The sequence below is a fragment of the Triturus cristatus genome, chromosome 7, assembly GCF_964204655.1.
Source record: "Triturus cristatus chromosome 7, aTriCri1.1, whole genome shotgun sequence".
Taxonomy (NCBI): domain Eukaryota; kingdom Metazoa; phylum Chordata; class Amphibia; order Caudata; family Salamandridae; genus Triturus; species Triturus cristatus.
Window position 1 is genome coordinate 1,217,576,170 of NC_140590.1, and position 17,848 is coordinate 1,217,594,017.

Consider the following 17,848-nt stretch of genomic DNA (forward strand, 5'->3'; position numbering starts at 1 on the left):
CAACAGTCAGATCAATTTTACCTAGCCCATGAAGTCTGGGTGCAGAGTTGTCCTGGCTGTCCTTGGTGCTGAATGGAAGCTGCGGTGGTGCTGATTTTACCACTTACACATCGCTGGAAGAAACAATGCAAAAACACAACAGATACACAGTTGCTGATGTTGGATGATGGTTGCATGGTGTGCCCTGTACATGCAGAGTTGAGTGTGGGGGTCGGTTACCGGATTGGTGACCAAGTAGCCTTGGCAGCGGTAAACATAGCGAAAAGGTACTGGAACTTCACTGGATCTGAGGGAGTCAGGTAGCAGTCTGAAACTTTAGGGCAGGTGAGACTACATCTCCCACAATGCACTGGGCCACCTGGATTTGGGCAATCCAACAGAGGGCCAGATGGCCAGCGATTCTTGGATAAACTCCATGGGCTAGGTAAAATGTATCTGAATGTCGTGGACTGGTCTGGGGGCACACATGGCCTTAACCCTGTAAGAATTCAATGTAATTCGCTATAGCCACCGGGATGTTGGATAACCGGCTGCAACTTAACCCTACTAAAACCTAATTTATGCTATTCGGACATGCTCAACTTGTCTGGACCCCGGATTTGAGGACAGTTGAATTAGGCCCCAGCCTTTCACCTAAATTGGTAATAAAAAACCCTGGTGTTCGCATAGATCAATCTCTTTCTATGAAGGAACACATTGCTGCTACCACAGCGACCTGTTTCTACATGCTGCGTCTGCTGAGAAGAGTCTTTCCCCTATTACCTCTCGCCTCAAGAAAAACTCTGGTTCAAGCTCTGGTAATAAGCCGCCTCTATTATGGCAACTCACTTTTGGCATCCATCAACAAGAATCTATTATCCAAACTCCAGGTGGTCCAAAATACTGCGGCACGACTTGTCTGCAACCGCCCTTCGCGTTCATCTTCAGTCCCTCTTCTACGCCCTTTACACTACCTTCCAGTGAAAAAAAAGAATCATTTTCAGAATATGCTGCCTAACCCACCGTGCCTTTTGATGGCCAAGGGCCCTATTTTCTAGCAGCCAAGGTTCTGCCTTACACCCCAGCGAGACTCCTTAGATCTAGTGACAAGGCTTTACTTAAAGTCCCTAGGTTTAAGAAGGCCAGGGCTGGTTGCAGATCTTTCACGGTCCTTGCTCCCCATTTTTGGAATAGTCTGCCCATGCAGCTTCGTCTCTGTGAAAACCATTTTCTTTTTAGGAATTCAATTAAAACTCACCTATTTTAGTCACCCTCCTTAGGGGCTGATTCGAGTGTGTTATTAAGTTAAAATAACATAACAACAACATAACACCCTGCAAGTGACCGATTGCCACTTGTGGTTTTTCTCATTGACTGCAATGTTATCTTTTTCATGTATTATTCTACACTGATATATTGCTTCAGAAATCTATGACTCCGGTTATATGGATGCTATTCCATTATTCTCAGTGCCTAAATTAAGATAACAATGCATTTTATTTTTATAAATTGGTGTCAAATTTCTCTAGAGTTGTGTTAATGACCTTTCGTCCTTGTTGGTACTCTGAAATGCTTAACACATGTTCCTCTAGTAAAGTTTAATGCACTTTGCTACTCTACCACAACTGAGCTAAGGATTTATTAAGGTGAATCCATGGACCACATTTGAGGTATTGTGATAGTAGTTTATGGTGAGGACTAAACCCCCTACCACATAATACTCCCAGTAACTAATCATAATATTGGAAAAAAAATATCGACTGGACAGAATATCGAGTTTATTATATCTAATTGCAAAAATATAGTGGTGCAGAATATCGAAATGCAGGTAAGAAATATCGATTTCCATAATATTGAAGTTAGTAATATCATTTTTTTTTAGTGTTTTTAGTGTTAGTATATGTGTTAAAAGTATGTATTATTTCTGTAATGTATGTTTGAATTTTCTAACAGTAATGAATTTTATGTTAATTAATTTTTGTGTAATTTAATTCCATAGCAGGTTGTGGGTTTATAGGGGAATAGGGTGGGAAGTAATTTAATTATTATATATATTTTTAGCATTGTTTAGAATTAATTAATTATATGTTAGTTATTTTTTGCGTAATTTAAGTCTGTAGCGGGTTGTGGGTTTATAGGGGGTAGGATGGGAAGTAATTTAATTGAAATGAATTAATTTATTATGTATTACTTAATAATTTAATATTTAATAATTTATATTGTTAATTAAGTTAGTTAATTTATTACTAATTGATTATAAATTAATTAATACCAATTAATACTACTTGGTAATTATGTTAATTGTGTATTTGTTTTTATTAATGAGTAATTAATTACATATTAATTATTAACAATTAATTTGTAAATATGTTATTTGTGTACTTTTTTATCAGTAGGTTGAGGGTTGATAGGGGAGTATGGTAGGAAGTACTTTATTTTGAATGTAATTTTTATTATTTGTAATATTATAATTTTTTTAAGTTGTTTTATAGTGTTAATTGTGTGAATTAATTTAGATTTGATTGTTATTAATTATATTGTTAATTGTAATTAGTTAATGAATTGTTAATTCATTATTTTTTTAATATGTTACAATATTGTAGGTAATGTTCATAGGGTAAAATGGTGGAAGGTAAATTAATTAAAAAAAAAAATTAATTGTTAATTAATGTTAATTATATTGCAGGAGTGGGTATATTAAATTATTCCCCTACGCTACCCAACACTTTCCTTACTGTTGCACTCACTGGAGTGGAAATAGTAATTTTTACCCTCCCACTATCCAACGCTTTCCCTACTGTTGCACTCACTGGAGTGTGAATAGTAGCTATCCAACAATTTCCCTACTGTTGCACTCACTGGAGTGAGAATAGTAATTTTTACCCTCCCGCTATCCTAGACTTTTGCTACTGTTGCACTCATTGGAGTGGGAATAGTAATTTTTACCCTACCGCTATCCAACGCTTTCCCTACTGTTGCACTCACTGGAGTGTGAATAGTAATTTTTACCCACCCGCTATCCAACGCTTTCCCTACTGTTGCACTCACTGGAGTGGGAATAGTTATTTTTACCCTCCCGCTATCCAACACGTTCCCTACTGTCCCACTTGTTGGAGTGGAAATAGTAATTTTATCTTTTACGCTATGCAATCTTTTCAGTATTGTTATATTTAATGTAGTGTACAATATTATTTTAAAATAAATAATTTTAGTGTTTTAACTTATTATATATAATTAATTTTAAGATGTATTTATATATGTGTAATTATATTTACAATTATGTTTTTGACATTTAATTATTAAAAATATTGATGTTTTTTATATTATTAGGTTAATATATATTTCATAAAAATAAAAATGCATATTTATTTTTATTTTTAACTTTTATTATTTATTAATTTTAAGGCTATTTAAGTATTTTTAAGTATGTTTTACTTAATTATATTTATTATTTCAGTACTTTTAAGACATTTAAAAAAGTTGATATTTTAGCAAACTATATTATTTACAACGATATTTAGGATTCGATATTTTTGCACTTACCTGTTTGTAGATAGGAATTCAATATTCTGGTATTCGATATTTTGCCACCGACATTTTTGTAGGTCGATATTTATCTCCTCGATATTGTGTCAGTGATTCAATACTCCCTTTTACTCCAAAAGGGAAGCCTTTGCTGTGGTCTGGGCATTGAAAAGCTGAGACCATACCTGTTTAGTACTCACTTCTGGGCTCTAACAGACCACAGACCTCTCAGATGGTTAATGAAGATGAGGGTTGACAATCTCAAACTGTTGAGGTGGTCTATCTCCCTACAGGGAGACTTTACGGTGGAACATTGCCCTAGAAAAGACCAGATCAATGCTGATGGTCTCTCCAGGTTTTTTAGCCTTAGTGAAGAGAACTGCCAAGGGGTTGGGTAACTCTCCCCACTTTTAGCTGGGGGGGAAATGAGTGTTAGACCTGGCATCCTTGGCGTGGTTTCCCCAGACCTTTTGCCTTCAGACCTCCTGTTTTTGCTGACTTCATTTTTGCAGGTTGTAGGGCTCTGGGCACTTTACCACTTATAACCAGTGCTAAAGTGCATGTGCTTCTCTGCTGGACTCCTGCTGACCTGCTGCCCGCTGCCCTCTTGCCTGAGAGTGAGAAGGACTGGACCTGCATCTCTCCAACCCAGAACCAAAGTGACTCAAAGGGCTTGCATCCTGACGGCTCTGTGCCAAGCTCCCAGAGGGTGAACACAGGTTTATTTAGGGTGCGCATCTGACTTACCCTGGCTAGGATTGCTGTTCCTGCTTGGACAGGCCAGATACCTCTGCCAACCAGAAGCCCAGTTTCTAACAGAGGCACAATAAGTGCTGCAGGACCATTGGTAGCATTTCTCCATGAGAGATCCCAGGCGGTTCATCTTTCCGGCTTTTCCACCCCCTCCCGCCCGGTCACTTGTGGGGTTCCTCAGGGCTCTTCTCTTTCTCCCCTTCTTTTCAATCTCTATATTCAACCTCTTATCACATCTCTCCTTCAGCTGGGGGTCTCTGTGTACAACTACGCAGATGACCTTCAACTCATCTTCGATCTGTCTTCTTCTCCTGATTCTCTTCCTAAGTTCTGTTCTACTTTAGTCTTTATTTCTGAGTGGATGAGTGCTAATCACCTGAAACTCAATCCGGACAAGACGGAGCTTGTCCTCACTGGTGGTCCCTCCAACCCCTGGTCCCCTGCTCATTGGCCCCCTTCCTTCGGTATCCCCCCCCTTCCTGTTGCCTCCGTCCGTACTCTTGGCATCAAAGTCAGTCATGACCTTTCAATGCACAACCAGATCAGCTCCGTTGTTTCTTCTTGTTTCTTGTCCCTCCGTCTTATTCGGAAGATCTCACGGTTCTTCTCTACTGACGCTCTTAAAACCATAGTCGTGGCCCTTGTCACCTCTCGCCTCGACTATGGAAATGGCCTATATGTGGGTATTCCCGCCTCTGAATCCCGCAGACTTCAGGCCATCCAAAATCAAGCTGCCCGACTTATTCTTTCCCTCCCTAAATCCTCTCACATCACTCCTGCGCTCAAGTCTCTTCACTGGCTTCCTGTCCGCTTTAGATCTTTTTTCAAATTGGCCTGCCTAGCCTTTCAAGCTCACTCCCGTTCTGCTCCGCTTTTCATCACTTCTCTTATCTCCCCTTATGCCCCTTGTCGCACTCTTCGTTCTTCCTCTATGTCTCTTTTGCACATCCCCCGCTTTCGCAAATCCAGATCGGGTGGCATGCGGTTCTCAGTCCTGGCCCCTCAGTTCTGGAATAGTCTTCCCCTTTCTATTCGTTCTATTCCCATCTATTCTCACTTCCGTAAGGCCCTCAAAACTTTTCTTTTCTCCCAGGCGTTCCCCTCCTAGTCCTTCGAGTTGATCCAGGGAGTTCTGACTCAGGTCCCCAGCGCCAGGAAGCCGCTTGGCCACAGTGCGCTCTATCAAATACCTTTTTTCATTTCATTTCATTTAATCTACAGGCCCTGGATATGTGGTATACCACTCTACAAGGGACTTACAAGTAAATAAAAAATGCCAATTTGGTATATGTCAATGAAACCTTGTTTAGGGGAGTGAGCACAAGCACTTTAGCACAGGTTAGAATTGGTAAAGTGCACAGAGACCTAAGGCCAACAAAAATGAACTCAGCAAAATTGGAGGGAAGCAGGCAAAAGGTTAGGGGGAGAGAGACCCTAAGGCTGACAGGTTTGCAGCATGCATAGGCTTTCGTTGTTGCGCATGCACCACTCACTGTCTCCATACATCCAGTTGACCCCACTCAGCTGTAACCACAAGCTCGCTATAGGCACTACCTCCTACTACATTCACTCCTCTGAAAAGTGCAGCAGGGGAAGTCTGTCAGCTGCTCCCCTCCTACTGACTCCTCTTACTGGCTTGTCCATCCCAGCGTCCTCGGACAGCTTGCACTAGTGATGACTCTGCTGGCGCTCGCCCTAACCATGACTGCCACCAGAGCCCTCCTCAGGTGACAGAGCTCACCCACAGCGCAGGTCCAGTGCGATAGAGACTTTATGCACGCCACAGGCGTCCTGGGTGGCATATGAACCAGCAGCTCCCCCCAAACACACCGATTGATCCACAGAATGTGGTTGCCATCCCCTACTGGATAGCTTCACACAGTGCTCAAGATACAAGGTAAGGCATAGTTCTATCAGCTGCATTACCTTCTAGGCAGTAGCAGCTGGTATGTAAGGAGAATGGTGGGGCGTGGAGGACAAAAATAATCAATAAGTAAAAAAAATCCTTCCACTTACCTTCCTGGCACGATATCATCCTCTGGTCTTCTTTCCAGGCAGGCAGGTTCCAGGAAACTGCAGTAACCAATCCTGATGCTGCTCTCATGCTGTATGAGAGCAGCACCAAGATTGGAGGGAGTGGCCTCTCTTGCCGCTCCAGAGGACACTGGTGCCCTATACTGTCTCTAACCCAGCCCTCTTAGACAGCTGAGTTAGAAAAGTTTAAAATGCGCATGTCTGGCTGGCCATTGCAAGATGGCCAGCCAAAAAGACATGCACACTTTAAACTTAAAGTAACCTGCCTATCACTGCTTTCTGCTGCTGCCTGACTGGCAGCAGCAGAAAGCCCCGCCCCTGTCCTGACACTGAGCTCGGGACTGGGTTTTGAAAATGGTAATAAATTAACTTTATTACCATTTTATTTTTCCATCTCTGGAGGCATTTTTTTAGTGGGGTGGTGTCGTCAGCCTTAATGGAGGAGCCAACCCTGCTCCTCGGCGCAGTCCCGCAGCCATCTTCATCCGACTTCTCATTTCCACAATCAGTGAGAAAGCTCCTCTTTCTTCTCTCCAGCAAATCGGTATTTTGCCCTTAACACACCTCTTCCTACTACAGATTTGCAAACCCAAACTATGATTCTGTAGAATTGCAGTTTGGTATTTGTACATCAAAAAGAGGCTTTTTTTCAGTCGCAAAAGGCCCGATACTGTGAATCTGGCCATTTGCGATCTCAAAAAAACTTCATATGTGTAGCCGATATGACTACATTTTAGTACGAAATGAGTCCTCGTACCAATTTGAGGGTGCATTTTCTGCCCAAAAATAGTGCAAGAAAAACAAGTACTGTGAATGACAGATACAAATTGCATTTCACCTTTATTAGCACCAGTTCCCCTTAGGTCTCCTTGGTGGTAATTTTATGGGTAAGTAGTGGCAAATTGAAACAAGCATGTTACAAAACAGACGCACTTACAGTTTGTGCATCTTATTAACTTTTTTTATATCTTGATGTAAATAGGGTGCTAATAAAAATGTGAGAACCAACACAAATGTTAGCAATACTCTGGTTTTTACAGGGCCTGCTTTGCACTTCAGTGTAAATGATCCAAGACTTGGAGTAATTGTAAAAATGAATCAATCAGGTCCTCGGCCAAAGCAGCTTTTCTTTTTAGGTCTTGACTACAAGCAAGGCTGGACTACAATAGAAAATAGGTCTAGGAACCAAAATAAAACTGACCCCCCATTAATGAATTAGAAACCTAAATAAGTAGTCCATGTTCACAAACTGAGGCAGTTCTAAACTCATAAAGGCACGCCGTGTAAGGGTTTTTTGAGGTATGGAAGACTACATAGATCTTGCTACATGCACAGTTTGTTTAAATAGGGAAATCAACAGTAAAAACCAGCCTAGCAGTTCATAAAACAGTCCCACAAACAGCCCAAAAACTGGGTCTCACACTGAGGTTTCCGGTCAACCTGTCAGTCACTACCTGATTGCTCTATAGGCCAGTACATCCCTGACTACAAATATCATTAGCTTCCGCTGTCTGTGGGCTAGAGAATGGAGTGGTGTACCACCCTTTTGTGTAGGAAAGTTCTTGTACAATAAGTCTTATAGTCTTTGTTGAGTTGTTTTTCAACAGTCTTTTGACGGAGTAGACGGCTGCAGTTCTCTACTTTTACAGATCTACTGCTTGCTAGCCCTTATCACGGAGGCCCACACAGCCACACTGTACAAGCATACTGACATTTTGACGCAACGTAACTCCATGCCCTGAAGAATTTCATTGTTATGAACGAAACGCGTTGGCTGACAAATTTTCCTTTAACTTGGATTTTCTTTGAAATAAAAGACTGTTGAAAAACAACTCAACAAAGACTGTAAGACTTATTGTACAAGAACTTTCCTACACAAAAGGGTGGTGCACCACTCCATTCTCTGGTTTTACATTTCTCTGCTTTGCAGTTAGCACCAAACAACGGCAGGTGCTGGAGTAACTTATGCACACCCAACCCGAATGATCATAGAAAAACTTAACACAAAGGGAACAAAGCAGGAAAGTGCGATCATTGTGTCCGCCGTTGTCCGGACCTGCACCGCTTCTGCTGTCTGTGGACTGTCTGTGGGCAATGTAGACAAATTGGTTTTGCATCAGCCCCTTGCTCATGGCTGGATAGATTTGTTGTCTCTCTCAGTTGCCTGCTCTTGTGTCCATGACTTTCTTCCCTATTCTTGTTTGTCTCACAGTGTTTTTATTGGATTCATTGTATCCTTCTACTGCATACCCCAGGGGACTCTTTTTTCATTTAGTATTCAGCACTTCATGGGAGTACATGTGTTCCCTTTCTCTCTCACCCTGCTTTTTTCTCTTTCACCTCACCCCTGGTGCAGTCCCTTCACTCCCCTGCTCCCCTATGCTCCACGCCCTGCTCTCTCTCACTACGCCAGTTAATATTTGTATTTTTTTTTTTTTTTACATGGGCCCAATAATAGTAAAGTCCCACTGGGCTGCTTGCTACCATTCTTGCACTTCGCATGCGCTTTTTAAAACTTTTTTTGCATTACAATTTACAGTTCTAACATGGATGTCTGCCACTTCAGAAAGCTAAATAAAAAATGGCCTCCAGGCGTCATGACACTTCTGCACTCATGAAACGTGATGCATGTGTGCGCACCCATCATGAAGTCTTTGTCATGTGTGCATGGCATGACACACACATGTGCATGAGTCACAAAGACCATCTTGGAATGAGTTTTCTTTAATTGAATACCTATTGCAAGACTGCTAGTCATGTATGTCCAAGGGTCTGCTCAGACGTAGGCCACTTGCTCACTGTGCCTCTGGAGTCAAGCCACACCAGACTGAAAAGCATCAATCAGGGCAAAACTGGTCTTGGGTTGCTTGTGTTCCAGTCCAGACAGGACCTGGCATGGCGGTTTGGGCTGGACTGTTCCTGTTGGAACAGGATCAAGGCTGATTTGAATATGGCTGGGTCTAATCTGAGGTGGCATGGTGGGAAAAAGGAACGATGGATTGGAAACCTACCCCTAGCAATTGCCAGTGTTTAGGATATTTCATGCATCCTCCCTTCACCTTTTGTGTGTTTGATGTACAGCCCTAAGTGGCCAAGGGTATGCTCAGACATGCGATCCTTGCTCACTGTGCCACTGGACCAATCAACACCCAACTGAAGAGCCCCAATCAGGGTGAAGAAGGTCTTGGGTTGCTTGTGATCCGGTTCAGAGAGGACCTGGCTTGGCAGCTCAAGTGGTAGTGTTCCTATTGCATCAGGGTCAAGGCTGAGTTGCATCTGGCTAGGTATAATCTGAGGTGGCAAGGTGGGTGAAAGAACAATGGGTTGGAATGCTACACCAAGTAATTGCCAATGGTTAGACTTATTGCAAGCATCGTTCCATCACCTTTTGTGAGTTTCATGTTTCTTGTCACATGCCTTGGATTAACAAAAAACATTTCTAAAGACAAAAGCTCAGTCTTGTGAATATAAGACCTATTGGCTTTGCCAGTGCTTGTTTGCTAGTGGGACCCACTGTAAGGCATCTTTTCCAATAAGTGGATGCTGATATGTTACAACATTAGGATTAAATATAAAAAGATGAAGCATTGAATACTTAGGAAAAAGGAATTTAGAAATGCGAGCACTGAGGTTCTCAAAAACATTTCTTCTGTAAAAGAACCTTTTATAAAATATCACTTCAACTGTGCCTTTTGGTACATGGGTAAGGAGCACTAAGAAAACAATGATATGCCTCTTTTGTCATTCAGCTTTCATTCATTCATCCTTTCATCTTGCAGCAATTTTGCCACCACCACAGATGCTTCAGGAGGGGCAAGCCCCCCTCATCGATACCAAGGATTGTAATGCCATGTTTCAGACACACTTACGACAGAGCTCCCTCTTCAAACCCATTCGAGATGACATGGTCTGTGCTGGCTACACCATTGGTCAGAAGAGCTTCTGCAACGTGAGTACCGCATTCACTATTATGCCGGTTCATTCCCTTATTATGGCAAAGAACCAGAAAATTGGGTAAGCGCTTGAACCTCACTGTCTACAAATCACATGGATCCAGTACAATGTCAAAATCAAGGCTCATGTCTGAAAGGAAAGGGAACATTGCGAATCATTCACCACTGCATTAGATTTGGGGTGTTGTCGAGTAAAACACTGGTAAAACAAAAGAACTCCACTACACGTGACTACGCACTTACTCTATATGATTAAATGTTCAGTAATACTTTTCTTTTCTGGCATTTTCCTACAGCAAACATCACCATCCTGTTAAGGGTCTGTGAATTCTTCCTATCTCCATGCTTGCCACTTTTCCTGGTCCATGGTTCTGTCTGTGGAGCTAGTCCAAAACAAGGAAGATCCCTCGGTAAAAGATAACATCAGGGAATCCGTATAAGAAAGGGGGTTTGAGAGCCCCAGTGCTCCCCAACAAGCAGTGCTTAGATGGTTCTTAGCATTGTTGATGACCCCATACCTGTGCCTGCTGTTGTTTTCTTACCGGGGAAATTGTAGCAAGGGTCTCTACCTGAGTGTTCTGTCCTCTGTGCCCAGATCCACAGGTATGTGTTGATCAACCAATGCTCAAAGACGGAAGTAAATGCACATCTAGCTATTCATTACCTTGCACTACACAACAACAAAGTTTTCTCAGCACCAATAACATATCACACCAGAAATCCCATAAGTGTCATAAATCTGAAAAGCTTTGAAATGTGTTATTTCATTCTGAAAGCTTAAATCAGAACATAAAAACTATACGCGCTTCCGCCCATAAGAATTAAGGGGCTGATTACAGGCTGTCGGTGGCTGGTTCACCGCCATCATGAGTCCATTTCCCGCCCACCATATTATAATGGCGGATGGGTCCGTGGTGGTCAAAAACTCAGACCGCTATGCATCCGACAGGCTCCATGAGCCCGCCGATGCTGCGGAGGCCTCCCAATCCCTGAAATAGCAGTGGTGCCATCCAGGCACCGCCCTAGGCATTACGATGATCCATCCCCGCTAGCCTTTCCATGGCGCTTCAACCACCATGGAAAGGCTGGCGGAGATGGACATTGGGGGGCTGTAGCGGGCCCCCCTTCACCCTGGGCCCTTTCGTTTGGAGGTGGGAGGCACCTATGGTGCCCCTCAACATTTCCCTTATCCATGGTGCCTGCAATGTAGTGCAGGGAAATGTGAAATGTGCCATTTTTACATTGCGGCGGGTGTTGCAGCCAGCAGCTCCCGCTGCAATGTAAAATATAGGAAGTGCGACTGCAGTGGTGGCGGTCGCATTGTAATCAGCCTCGTGGGACCGCTGCCTTGTAGGCGGGTGGTCCCACTCCTCGATAAGATGCCGAACGGACTGAAGTCTGTCCGCCATCGTAATCGCCCCTAAGTTCTCCCTAACATATAAGGAGAATAAAATAAAGCTTACTTTTCATGCCCTGCTGCCAGTGTACAATATGTGATTATTTATTAATCTTTTCTGGATAAAGTGTCAAATTCCAAGGAGAGAAAGGTGGGACACGAGTTTGAGGTTAAAATAACTGAATCTCCTATTTATTGGACCCGTTATGTGCAGATTTGGCTTGATGTGTGTTCGTGAAGTCTGTAATATGGACATTTCTTGGTGTTACATTACAAAAAATGGCACATAAATATATAGGTCAATGCTAAATTTGTCATGCAGCCAGAGGCTGGTCTATAGACAGGTGTTTTTAGAATGATATAACCCCAGCTAAAATTTTTGACAAATCGCTCACGAGGAAGGGCATAAAATATGAAATGTAATTATTGACTGTTATCTGGTATTTATTGATCCAGATCTGCAATTTAAATTTCAGTATAGACTTCTGATTTGTTAAAGTTGAATGAATGTATTCTGTCTGTCCATAATGCTGAAGCAGTAGACCTAACATTGAATACACAGATTTGTTTGGTGGGCATTTTTGTTGAAAAATTGGCACTAAGCACAAAAATAACACTGATAATGATAGGAGTTTTAGGAGAGGAAATTTGATTACTGAATTAATGGATCCAGCAATGGATCCAGTTGATGAGGCAATGTGAATTATGAAATATGCTGACACATTTATGGTCGATGGAAAGGTGGTTCATTGAATCTAGATCCATGGATCCAGATGGGATCAAATTGATTTGAAGGGATTCCCTAGCTATTTAGCACATATATACTATACCCGGTTCACAGTACAGTCAGTGATACAATATTGGGTGCATATATGGAACAATGTGAACAGATAGAATTTGTCATGTCTAATGTCCAATAACTTTTTTTTAAAGATTTTATTTAAGAAATCTTATGTATCTCCACCAAGGGCAATAGCTGTGCTATTTTTTTTATAACCACTTTTTATGCCTCCCTAGAGCTGCGGGTCAGGTAACTATCTAACCTTACCATCAAAAAACAATATGTTTCACATTTTGTTAAATGTTTAATGAGCAACGCTCCCGTGACTCAGGAAGCTGGATTTTACAGCACGTACTTAACATTAAGTTCTATCTAGACGCGTAGCCTAGAGATGCGCATCCGTTCACAAGCCTGCTGCTCCTCTAAAAATACTCGTATGGGGATTCTCTCCATTTTTAGATGTGTGACTAAGGCTCGGAAATGTTCGTGGCAGCCAGACCCCAAAGTGTTGTAAGCGTTGCGCTTTTAAAAGCACCATGTGTGTTTTGTTTTTTAAATAAATCTCATAAAGACTAACTGACAATGAGATTTTTCAGTAACATGTCGTACACACTGCGCGTTAGTCCATCGCGCAAGAGTGTAAGGGATGATAAACATTTGTATTCCCCCAATTAGGTATTCAAACTGAACTGACACAGCAACCGTTGGCTTCAATCTGCATAATTAAGAACCACCATTGACGCAGGCAAGTCGTTTTTGATTACAAAAGACAAATAGGAACGCTCCTTTTCATATCAAACACATCATTTACATATAACATTATTCCCCTACAGGCCTCATCATTTAATCCAGTACCAGATATTTCTGAACACTATGAGCATCCTGTTAACATAATACAAGGTACTCTTCTCTATGTGCTTAGCGTAACAATGGAGAATCAACACTCTTTCATTAGATTGATAGGTGTAAGTAACACACACTTTGTCTTTCTTTGACTTCTTTTAATAGATTTCACCACGTCCAAGTCCTGATGAAAACCCCTGAATGCTGATGGGGTTGGAAACGCGTTGACAACAGTATCTGGGAAAAGTTAATCTTGATAATTTAGGGAGAAGGTTCAACTAATTTCCCTCCCCAGTTACCTTTAACTTGATTCATATGATCCCCAGAACTGTGCATACAGGCAGGAGAATGTATAGTGGGTTGCAAGTTTTGACTTGCTACTCCGCCTAATTGCTACCTTTGATTTATGGACTGGTGCTCTAATTATTTTTTTGTGTGTTTATGTAATTGCACATAAATCACTGATGTATTACACACATTTGTAATGATTGTTTATATGTGCTATTTGTTTATGTGATTCACATGTCGAAAAATGTCACTATTTTGTGTTGCCCGTAATGTTTGACATGATTTGAATATTAATGAATCTATGGTATAATCTAAAAAATTGTGAAATAAATCACACAAGCCTATGAATTGATTCCACTGGCTCGGTTTTTGAATTAGCTATAAACAGTACTACTGGATACTGTTGAGTATATAACTATTGGTGGTCCCATCCAGTTAGCTTAGGACCCAAGCCTTCTTTAGGTTTCAAATTTTTATTTATAAAGCATTGAAATTTCATAAAAATATTTCAGACGAAAGGGTATTGAATTTTTGGACTAAAACGAAAAGATTCCCAAAAAATCACTGTTACGGTTAGCAATGAAAGTACAACTGACCTCACAAATACCATCAATGACATCACTAATGACAAACATCAGTTGCCTCAGTTTGAATGAGGTGATAGGCAGTGCATAAGGTACAGCTGTAGGTAGATCATTGTTGTACTCGATTTCATAGGGGTCATAGGGAATAGGTTTTTTGCCTTATGTAAAAAGATGAAGGCTATGGAAGATAACCTGTCATGTTTTGAGCACAGGCCATGGGCAAACGTGGCTGGTATGGTGAGTGGTGAGAGAAGAGGGTAAATGTGTGTATCAATAGGAAATATGCTCAGCGAATGGGAATATAGTGAATGATTGAATGGATCATCATTAACTGAGTGTGTGATTGTTTGAATGGGTGAGCGTGCCAATATAGACCCGAAAGAGAAATATGGTCTGTGGGGACCTGATATGATTGGTCAGGTTTAATGATCCGGCTCATATCATCATTAAAATAATCACTTATTATTAATGATGTCAAATGCAGTGCCATCACTTGTGAACACAAGGAGTTGATGGATGGAGCGCTGAAACATTTCAGACACTGACCCCCAGTCATAGATCTGGATTAAATCCATCATCGTTCTTTAGCTCACTTCGCCACCCCAGTTCAGATCCAGCCATATGCAAATCAGTCTTGACCCTGTTCCTCATGAGAACAGTCCAGCCCGAACTGCTAAGTCACGTCATCCCTGGACAGGAAACAAGCATTCTGGGACCGGTTTCAGGGTAACACCCCTCATCAGCCAGGCTAGCTTGAATCCAGTGGCAAAGTGAGCAAGAGAACCACGTCTGGGCTTATCCTGCCAACTTTGGGTGAACAAAACAAACACATAGAGATGATGGGTAGAGCACTGAAACTTTTCAGACACTCAACCCCGGTCACAGATCTGGGTCAAATCCATCATCGTTCTTTAGCTCACTTTGCCACCCCAGTACCAGTGATGGATGTATCTTGTGATGTCATGTTTAATAATATGTGTAAAGTTATGGCCAGTGCATTTGAGGTTGTATGACACTATACTGAGGTCGCTAATATTTACCTACAGAAATATCCCTGCCACTACATCACCTAGCACTACATCCTCTGGGTAAATATTTATTTACTACCCTTAGGTACTTACATATTCACATACTTCACTTGCAATGAAGTGATTAGGTAATGTAGGTGATGCAATATTTTAGTCATCTGACATAATGCATGTGAGATCATGAGGCAGTACCACATATGAGGGGGCTTTAATGTATTCTAGCTAACTTCTAGTGCTGTACTAATTATTTATAAGCAGTAGAAATGTAACACACTACATTAAGCAATACATTTTCAACACCTCAAGGAGAACAAGTAAATTATTGCTGCCTTAGTGAGCAGGAGTTAGTACACTTAGGGGCGTATTTACGAGTGGAGTTGTGTTGTGAGATGGTGCAAGAGTGACACAAGTCGTAAGTGAGGTTTATGAAGCCACGCAAGGCCACATTACTTGGCCCTGAGTGGCTCTATATATATGGAATGAAGCAAATCACCGCAAATGGCTGCTTTGCCTTACTCTACACTAGGGAAGCATTCCCTGGACGTTGTGTGGGTGTTCCCATGCAAATCCCATGTTTTTTTACACATTCCCAGATTTACAAGAGCTGGTAAACCTGAGAATGCGCCAAAAAGATATGCCTTAACAAGGATAAATACCTTTATTTCTCCGCGTTACTTCCTCTTTCTATGGGTGCTGCATCCTGTAGCACACATAGAAAAAGGAATTTGCCTCTCAGGATTGTTTTGTGCAGGAAGGGGCACCTTCCTGCACAACACAATCCTGGAGGCAACACAGGCACCCTTGCACTGTGGTGCAAGGGTGTCTGCCTTGGCACTAGGCAGCCAAAGGACACCAGTGCAGGCAGGGGCTTAGCTTCGGGGGTGTTCGGGGTGTTATAGCCCCTAATAAGTGTATTCTGTAGTAAATAGTTGGTTTCAAGTGCTTTAAGTCGGGTATGGTGAGGACTTTGAATATTTACATGCATATGCAGACAAACACTCACACGCTTGTCTATGTTTTAAAGGTCTTAAAAATGGCTATTTTATTTGACAGAATATTGAGTTAGAAGTACCCCTCACAATATGCCCTCCTCTCCATTCCTACTGCTCCGTAAGGCCCTCCCTCCTCCCCTGCTTTTCGTATAATATATTTTAACCAGCCTAGCCATTTGGAAATCTGAAGCTCGCACCCCCCAATCTTACTGACCAAGCTACACCTCTGAGCACAACAGAAAAAGCCCTTTCCCTGTTATGCAGGGCAGCGTAGCAGGGTGGCTTGCTGCGTTGCTTGACTTTTTCATAAATCTGCCCCTTAGTATTCCTCGTGCAAGAATGGGGACAGGATTTAATGGCCTGAGCTTTTTAACACAGGCAGTTCTAGACTACTCACGGGTTGATTGTACTACTGAATAACGAACCCCCAGAATATCGTGATACAAGAATATCGAGGACAGAATATCGAGGGACAAAATATCAAAGGGCAAATGAATATAGGAAAGTATAGAAATACTATCCCTAAATTCCCCTTCTACATACCTATACAGATATATGTACTGCACATGGTACATAAATGTGGAGTTAGTTATAGAATATCTAAACTTACTTGTCACTATTTGTTTTAATTATTTTGTCCTCAACATTGCGTCTTGTCGATATTCTGGGATCGATATTCAGTTTTCATCTGGTGTAATACAGCAAAATAATCATGTGCGCATTGCATGGTTCTCCACCTTTAGAAATGGTGAACTGAGTAAAAAGATGTTTTGAAACTAGCAATTATTTATGTAAGTAAAGAATAGTGTAACCAAGGCTCCTTATGCAAGATCGGGTGACTGCGGTTAATTAAACAAGCTTAGGTTATCTTTACCCCTCTCAGTAACTCTTCTATAACCTTTCTTTAAACAAAAAATATACTCCATCCAACTCAAAGTGCATGAATGCAGATACCTCTGTCTCAAAGGCTTAAGTCCGAGCACATCTAAGGTAATTTTGTGGAGTGCTTATAATATAAAGAAGTAGTATTTAGTGCAAAGAAATGGGGAATAACGGGCATATTCTCAAGGACTTATCGCTGATTTATTGGCACTTTAGAGCCGCAAAAGTGGCGATAGATTTATCGCCCCATTCTCAAGCTGGTGCAAACTGCTGATATCGCCAGTTTTCCAGCAATAGCTGGCACAAAAAACATCGCCACAGATGAGAGCGACAACTAACGCTAATGATATGCAGAGTAGGTGTTCCCGTGCAAAAACACACAAAAACACCACTTTGGGATAGTCTCAACGACCAGCCAGATCGGCGAAGCAATCCAAAAACAAGCAATAAGGCGCATTAGCAGCAGGGATTTAACACCTGCCTTTTACTGGTGCTAAGCAGGACGACAACCTGCAGTATGAAAGGGAGCCCAGCCCAGAGCCACATCTGAAGACCAACACATGTCATGGAGCTACTAATCATGCACCTCGGAGACCCAAGAGGGCCAAAACACCCACCGCCACCACCCCCAGGCCCGCCCCCCGGACCCACCCTCCGGACTACCACCTAGGTAGCACAGAACAAGACAGTGGACGTTCCCAAAATGCACCAGCCTCAGAGACTCAACGCCAGAGGATGGCATTGCTCACTACAGACCCAAAAGGACAACCATCCTCCGCATCCTAACCCACATTGCCCACAGGCTGATGG

At 41.9% G+C, this 17,848-nt stretch overlaps 1 protein-coding gene across 1 annotated transcript in view; it reads left to right on the forward strand.

Annotated features, from left to right (window-relative positions):
* The window catches only part of LOC146811651 (uncharacterized), a 187,173-nt gene that overhangs the window by 108,766 nt on the left and 60,559 nt on the right, over positions 1–17,848 (forward strand). The window contains exon 5 of the mRNA XM_085618622.1: positions 10,071–10,240. Within this exon, the coding sequence (XP_085474748.1) occupies positions 10,071–10,240 (170 nt within the window). The remainder of the gene's footprint in view (positions 1–10,070; positions 10,241–17,848) is intronic.